Source organism: Python bivittatus, unplaced genomic scaffold (assembly GCF_059951505.1).
Source record: "Python bivittatus isolate LINGU-HERP-01145 unplaced genomic scaffold, Pbiv_v1 ctg000480_np1212, whole genome shotgun sequence".
NCBI lineage: Eukaryota > Metazoa > Chordata > Lepidosauria > Squamata > Pythonidae > Python > Python bivittatus.
Window position 1 is genome coordinate 25573548 of NW_028277075.1, and position 8361 is coordinate 25581908.

The 8361-nt window shown below is 37.1% G+C and overlaps 1 protein-coding gene across 2 annotated transcripts in view; it reads left to right on the top strand.

Annotated features, from left to right (window-relative positions):
- Positions 1-6087, top strand: part of MAPKBP1 (mitogen-activated protein kinase binding protein 1) — a 125619-nt gene extending 119532 nt beyond the window's left edge. For both annotated transcript variants that reach the window (XM_088145494.1, XM_088145493.1), the window contains one exon: positions 1656-6087. In XM_088145494.1, coding sequence (XP_088001620.1) covers positions 1656-1952 — 297 coding nt within the window. In that variant the 3' untranslated portion in view covers positions 1953-6087. The remainder of the gene's footprint in view (positions 1-1655) is intronic.
- The last annotated feature ends 2274 nt before the right edge of the window (positions 6088-8361 follow it).

Here is an 8361-nt window from a genome sequence, read left to right on the forward strand (position 1 = left end):
AGAGTGGAGAGAAAGGGATTTCAGGAGAGTAAGCTGTTTGTATAGCTCCCAGCCCCAGGCTGCACTGCAATCACATTACTTTCGATGTGTACAAGACAGTAAGCAGGCAGTTGAGTATTCCAAAGGGTGGGTGAGTGGGTAGGAGACAAACAAAAGCCAAAGGGTGTGAAACTGAGTAGTCTTGTCTCTTTACAGCCAGAAAGCACAGTTGTAGTCACATGATTTCCCACTTAGTGACCATTTCACTTAGTGGCAGAATTGCCAGTCCCAGTTAGGGTCATTAAATGAGGGCTATGTGATGGAATGTATCTATGAGGAGAAGAGTGATGTGGGAGATCAAGGCTATCAGGAAGGAGGGGGTGCATTCCAGGAGAGAGGAGGAGGCAAGAGGCAGTTGAGCCTGCAACAGGAGCGTGGGAAGCGAAAAAAGTTCAGGATAGCCACTCCCTAGAATCTCACAGGGTATATCCACTAGTTGCTGTAGTATAGATTTAGTTTGGCAAGATTCTGTCTATAAGGTGTAAGCTAATAAAGAGACTGGCCTGGCCTGTTTCATCACTGTTCTTGGGCTAGGCCTGACAGACTACCTGTATATTGGTATTTGCTAGACGTGTTTCAGAATGAAGAACATTCACTTGCACTTGAGATAAAGATCTCTTGTATTCTTACATATAGATCTACAGGTAGTCCTCACTGACTGCAACTCCTTCACTAAGCAGTGTGGTTGTTAAGTGAAATGTCATGTGACTGCACTGACTTACAATGTCAGTTCTGGCTGTGGTCATTAAGCAAATCGTCATAGATCATTAAGCACAACATCACGTGACTGCGACTTGTGACATCCTGCTGGCTTCCCTATTGACTTTGCATGTCAGAAGCCAGCTGTGAAGGTTGCAAATGGTGATCATGTGACTGTGGAATGCTACAACTGTTGTAATTGATTGCCAAGTGCTGAATTGCAATCACATGACTGTGGGGGATGCTGTGATGGCCACAACTTTGAGGACTGGTCGTAAGTCTACTTTTTCAGCACCATTCTAACTTCAAACTGTCACTGAAGAGTGGGCTACCTGTACAAGTATTGGCTTGTTCAGTGTGCAGCATAAACTCAACCCAAATGTACCAACAACTCTAATGGTGAGAGACATTGGGAAAATTTTATTTTTCCTTTTTCTGAAAGAATACAAATGGTAAGGGAAAGAAAAGGGAAAGAAAGAATGTTATATCCCTGCAGCCATAGTGCAGCTGTGAGTAGCAGTCAGAGCTTCTAGGACCACTATACTGGATGACAGAATTTTTTAAAAGTCATTTTTTATTATTGTTGTTTATTTGATATTTGGAATCTTCCCAGGGAACTTTGGTTATTAGACAAGTGGCAGAAGTGGAAACAACAGAAAAACCTAAGACAGCGTTCCTCAACCTGGGCACTCTCCAAGAGTGTGGGCTTGAACTCTGGGAGAGGGAATTCTGGGAGCTGAAATTCAGCTGCAGAATGCCCAGATTGAGTAAGGGTGACTTGAATTTAAACACTTCCATGATTGCAAGTGATAATCTTGCAACACAGGATTTAATGTTGGCTGTTTTTGTTTGTCCCTTAGTGTTCAGAGCATAATAAACTTAGCTCTAAAACAAACCTATTTGCATTTCTTTTGCAGGTATCTACTGACATGAAGTCTTCAGCTGACAAAGATGAGATTGCTGGTCTCTTGACTGAAACTTTCTCTGAGATGAAAAAAGAATTGGATTCCCTGAAAGATGGTAAAGGACTTCAAAGGAAGAAAGATCAATTGATGCAGCCAGAAGATACAGTTGTAATGTCATTAGGGGAGAGTGGTGGTGGAACTTTATCTAGTCCTCGGCACTTTGGAGATGACCAAACTCTTGCCTTGTTGGAACAATATTCAGAGTTACTGCTACAAGCTGTTGAACGACGTATGGATAAAAAACTCTAAATTGTGATTTTAAAGGACATGCTTTCAGTGGATTGCTGACAACCATGCAGAAAAACTGATGGAACTTTATCATAGTGACAACTTGAATGAATACTTTGTTGTTGTTTTTTAATTCAATGGGCAAATATCTTTTCTTTTAATAGAAACTGTTCTGTCTACAACTTTTAAAAATGTGCTGGTCACAGTACTAATCCCCTTGTGCCTATCTCCTCCACTAAAAGTGTTATGAGAAATATTTGGCTTAAAAACCATTCTACCGATTAAAGAGAGTATGTCCCAGAGGTGGCCCAGTCTGAAACTGCTGACTTAATTGAATGAGATCAAGTTGAAACTGGTTTGTCCCTCTGCAGTGTTATCTCAATCTAGGTATAAACTATTAAAACTTTTATTTATTAATTTATTTTTGTGACTATTGTTCTGAAGTTTTTTAGCTGTGTTTTGTAGTTGTGGCTGTTTTGACATCTTCTCCACAGTTTATAGTGAGAGAGATTTTGATACAGTAAATATTCTTAGGGATCAGCAGGCAGATTACAAAACAGCTTTCTGCTGTAGGCTGCATTGCTGAATTCTGCTTCCTTATTCCTTTTTATTATGCCAATATGTTTTATTTTAATTTTGTATTTAGAATAGTGCTCATTCTGCTTCTCTTTTCTGTTTAAAGAAAATCCTCTACTTTCATCTATATTTGCTTCCATAAAACACCTATCCTTTGGATCAATCCCCAGAGATTTGTTACAAGGTTTGTTGGTTAAAAGAAAGGCTTTTTACCTGACTAGTTCTACATTTTGTCAGGTTTTATGTAAAACCTGATCTATCAGAGTCAAACTGATGCAGTTGAAGGATTATCCAATTTTTTTTGAAGTTCTTACTAGCTGTGTTATGTCAGTGGAGTTAGCTACTGGGGCCATGATATTGGCATTGCTCTGTTTTTGTGGATATAGAAATGTAGAAAGATTGATGTGATGTGGAAGGGATAGTGGTAGAAAACAGTCACAGAAAAGACTGATGAAAGCTTATAATCAACAAATCTTCAAGGAAAGCTTCAAATATTCCTAACTTCCCAAAAGAGGGATCCCTTTTATCTGTCTATGGCTGAAATCTGAAAACAATCAGGCAAAGTGTGAGTGTTCAGCAAATGCTGATTGCTATGACACTACTCTATTTCCCTTCCTCCCTTTCACTGGAACATAAATAAAGTTGCATGAAATATTACATTCTATATTTTGCCAGACTTCTCCAATTTCATATTAATTAGCTCACTGCCGTTGCTTAAAAAGAGAAGGAAAGTAAGTGCAGATATACATCCTTTCAGTTATGGTGCCCTTTATATTGAATTATTAGTCCTAACATGTCTGGAGATGAAAAAGAAACCATTTTAAAAAGATGAAGTTATAAAACTTTAATACCACTCTCTCAGGTTTGACAATAGCAGTGTTCCTTACTGGTGATCTGATCATTTTAATAAATAGCATCCCTGTTATAGCCTGGCCTTCCTCTCTGCCCTCTAGATTGGTTGAGAATTCCTAGCCAAAGCTAGGAATTCTGAAGATTGTATTCACAGCCGATCTGGAGGGGACCATGGGGGAATAGGCTGATTTAGGTATTTCTGAGTGGCTTTTCCACTTGCACTTTTTAAACTGTCACGTGAACATCTGTCTTCACTGCTCCACAGGGGCTGGCAACCTGCAGTACAGCTTTTTTATCTGAATCTCATTGGCTTTCATTCAGCAGCACTGCAGTGCTAAGAGACCTGCAGAGCTGTTCCCATTTTGGCTGGCCATTGAACTCCAAGGCTGGGGACTTGGAGTAGTTTTAGTGCTATTTAATATGTTATTTCTGGATTTATTTGTTTGGATAATTCTCTGAATAGATTTGAATGATAGTTGGTACACTTGAATGATGGGTCAAGGGTGAGATACAAGCAAGAGTGTCTTATTACTAAGGATAGACTGCTGGAATATACTCTTAATTTAAGTGAAAACTAAGGTGGTTTTTTCTACATTCGCATGTTGGGAAATGTCTTAATAGCCAAAATGTCTTCTTCCCTGTTTACATCTAGACTGTAAAAAGTGTTCAATGCTCAGAAATCTTTCCTGTCCTGGGGCACGTACACTCAGGTAAAGGAGTCATTCTTCCAGATATCTTGTGGCATGAACAATGGGGAGATGAAAGTGTCTATTCAACCTTGAGAGGTGTCAAATGTCTTCGAGAACAGAATCAACTTGATGATAGCTTATACCTCAATCATTACCACATAATGATTAAACAGGGACTGTCTTGGGTAAAAGGTCACATCAAAGCCCCTGTTAATATCAAAGCGAAGTTTCCACTGGATAAGTTTCACTGCATTATTCTTAGATCAGGCACTATTTATTTTCATAGATAGAGATAGGAAAATAATACAGATGGGGACTTGGAAGTGAACTAGAATTGTAGTTTTGTGGGGTCTTGAGTAAGTAGATATTTGAGGAGGAATGGATAGGCCTGTAGTTTCTAATATTACATTGAAAGGCATGATCAAGGCTTCTAGAAAAGTAGTAGTAGGACTAAGAATCAGTTGATTCAGTGAGCAAAATAGAAATGAAATAGTTTTGGAATGGAAAAGAGACATTGTAAGTAGAGATAGTGGTTAAGCAGCAATGTAAATGAATTTGTAATTAAAAATCGAGGAGATTCATTTGCCTGTTCAAGTGCCCTTTATTTTCCCACTGATATGTATGATTTGGGAGGCTTTGGGAATGAATATTCTCAGCCAAAAAGATTTCTCAAAGCCATTTGAGCTCCATGAGACTCTGACCTCCCTTATTTTCTACTTGTGGCCAAGAAGAACCAGGAGAAAAGCCTATGTTTTCTCCATGGAAAATACTTGATGTAAAATGTGCTTTCTAGTCATTGGCAGCACCATATAGTGATTCAAATATAGACTTTGGAGCATCGATTTTTTAAAAAGTAAGATTATAAGATTTTGTGACAGTAAAATGTCAGCTAGCATACTTTTTGTTCTCAACTGCATGCAGTTTTTCTGGTGTTACTATTGATGTCCACTAGCCCTTTAGGGAAACTTCAACAAAGTTTCTTAGGGGGAGGAGAAATATAAACACAGTATTTGAATCTGTTCTATTTCTACTGTTTTTTAATGTATGCATGCAATTTCTATATATTAAAAAATCAAGGAAAGACTGTAAAAGATCCATCTCTGAAGTCATATTTGCATATTGTTTCTGCATTTTCTGAAATGTTTCTTAGTGTGATTTAAAGTTTCTTATACTGTTTCCCTTTTCAAAGACAGCCTTTATAAAACAAATACTGTGCATGCAAATGAGACAAAATGGCCTATCCTGTTTCTATAGAAACATGGGAAAACTTTCAAAGGCTGAAATATGTACACACCAGTTATAGATATATGTATCTGGTGCTTCTACATATGAATGTCCTGTTATTTACCTCTACTTATTTGTTTTCTTTTTGTATTAAATGTCTTTTTGATATTGGGGCTTATTAGCTTCTCCTTTCACTCCAGTGATTCAGAACACATTCTTTCCAAAGAAATAACCAACCAACGTTGAGGGCAGTGTTTGAAAACTTTATAAACAACATTATCATGTATGTGCACTCAGCCACCGGACCTACAGAATCCAATATTAAAAATATTACAGACTCAGAATGCAGAGCAGCTACTGTATGGCCCTTCAGGTACTGCTGACTAAATTGTTGTTTCTCTAGATTAAAAAATAGATTATCCTGTATTATTTGTAAATAATAAGCTGAAGCCGGGCTGCTTATATATTGGGCTAACCTGCTGTAAATGAGGAATAAGCCATGTCTACACAGCATGTCTTTTAAGCCTAGGGCACAGACAGATTTTATCTGTTCTTTCAACACTCCCTTTTTATTCTACACTTGTTTAAAAGGAGAAAACAACCCTAAACCTTGCTTATTTATAAATGGTGTTTTGTATCTTGGCTTTAAGGGAAAATGAACCTTTTAAAATGTCCTTTTCTAATTATTTGAAAATTGTTTTAATGGTTGTGGGGGGTTTGCACTGTGAACTACTTTGGGGGAGTATTTTTAATTCTGCATTCATTTGTATTCAATGTCTAAATTTCAATAAAACAAATTTATTGTTACAAATTTATTTTCCTGCTATTGTTTACTGTTATTTTGTTAAGACAACTGATGAAGTCAGTGGGGCTGCAAAATAAAGTGGAATATAGTATGTTTTCCTCCAGTATGGTACGTACCAGTATGGTACGTTTTGCCTGAGAAAACAGGCAAAAGTTCCGTATACCTATCACTAATTAATGTACGGTGAGACAATCTCCTGTACAGTATGCGCAAATGCACATTTTGCAGGTCAGCCCTCTCAATATAATGTCCATGGAGCATTATATCATTGTAAAAATGCTTCTTAGTAGAGTTGGCAAATAGTTCAGGTTAATGCCTTTCTGTGCCTGTGTGAACCTTTCTGCAATTATGTGACACAATTACCCAAATCTGCTTTGTACCTTATTGAATGCACTTAACTAAGAAATTCTTAATCTTTTTTACTTCAGATTTTTGATTTCCAGTAAATAATGTTACTGCTAAATGGCACAAAGTAGTCTAGACATAATAATTTCAAATCATAATGCATCCTATAAATTATTTACAGTGGCCTTGAAACAAATGTCTCTCTAATAGCCCGTGACAAAAAAAACAACTGCCAAGCAGGTAAGAATTAGTAAATGGAGCTGATTCTATTTCCATATGTTTCAGCAATGACCCGCTAGCTAACCTAGTTATAATGGGGAGAAGCATTAGTATGAATGTACTGTATACAGAAAGTATGATTTATATATTTTGTAGTATATGCCAGTGTAATAAAGATGATGGTAGTAGTAGTCATAGTTTTGCAATGAAAAATAATTTGATTCTACTGCTCGTGACAGCCAGTTTGGTGTAGTGGTTAATGCACCAGGCTAGAATCTGGGAGACCAGGAGTTCTAGTCCCACGTTAGGCACAAATCCAGCCGGGTGATCTTGGGCCAGGCACTCTGTATCAGACCTAGGAAGGAGGCAATGGCAAACCGTTCCTGAAAAAACCTTGCCAGGAAGACTGCAGGGACTAGTCCAGGCAGTTGCCAGGAGTCAAAACTGACTTATATGAGTATTAGATACGTTTGCTGCCTTATATATAAAAAAGGCAGGATAAAAATCTAATAATAATTTCAGCAACAAAATATACTGTTTTACTGAGATTACTATAAAATAGAAAATGATTAAATGAAGTTTTGAAATGAACGTTTGACCTGTTTATTCAGGGACAAAACAATAAATAGGTTCTTAAAAAACTGGAAACCCTTTATGGACTTTTTCCTGGAAACAGAGAAAAGTGATGATTTATGAATTTGATGATTGAAAAAAATATGGAGTTGAAGGGATTTTTGTAATATTAAGGAGGGAAGCTGCTTAATGAATTTGTTAATTTCTGTTACAAAGAAGGTCAGAAGTCACATTTTTTGTTTCTTTAATTTTCCCCTCTCCTTTTTTCTTTCTTGTTCCTCACACTTTTTCTGTTTTTCTTTTAGATTTGTCTTTTATTATTGGAAAAAATTCTCAAATATATATATGAAGAAAATGTTCAGCTTCAAGTCAGTCTTGACTAGATTTCTTTGCTGCATTGTACCGCAATGAAATTTTAAAATCCTGTATTATGATTTAGGTAAGCAGTAGTGTAAAACACCTACTAAAATAACAAACCCAAGCTCCCACACTTCAAATGAAGAGAATATACACATGAGAGGGCAAACAGTATAGTTTCTAAATATTAAACTGTTACAATATGGCATCCTAGAAACATGTAAGAACTCCTCTTGATTTATGTTTTTAAAACTGTGAGCCTCAAGAAAGCATGGGTGGCATATCCCAGGTTTACTTCTGGCCAAGTTTGCAAATAACTTCTTAAGGAAGCATTGAGTTCATTTGCCACAAGATATTAAACCAGGTAATGTTATATGACCAAGAGACTTAGTGAACATGCCCCAAACAATACAATAGGCCTTTTTTGCCCATTATTTCAGCTACATTTTAGTTACCCTGCACTTTCTCTGGTTCTTTATATTTGGGGAAAAAATGAGGTGAGAAAAGGCCAGCATCTTGGTTTTATAAATAATTCCTTACCTATGGAAAGTGGTCATGAAAAGTGAAACAACAACAATAATGAAATGGGGGCAGCAGAAATGCTGCTATAAAAATAACTGCTATGCAGTTACTCCTTTATTTTGTGGGGCAGATAGTGAGTCTGAACTTGGCAGGATTATGGATTGTGATTAAGGTAAACTAAACTAAATGAGACGTTCTTAACCACAATTGAATCTGTGGTCTGGACTGGGATGACTGGAGAAGCAAACCACAACATTTTAACCTGGTT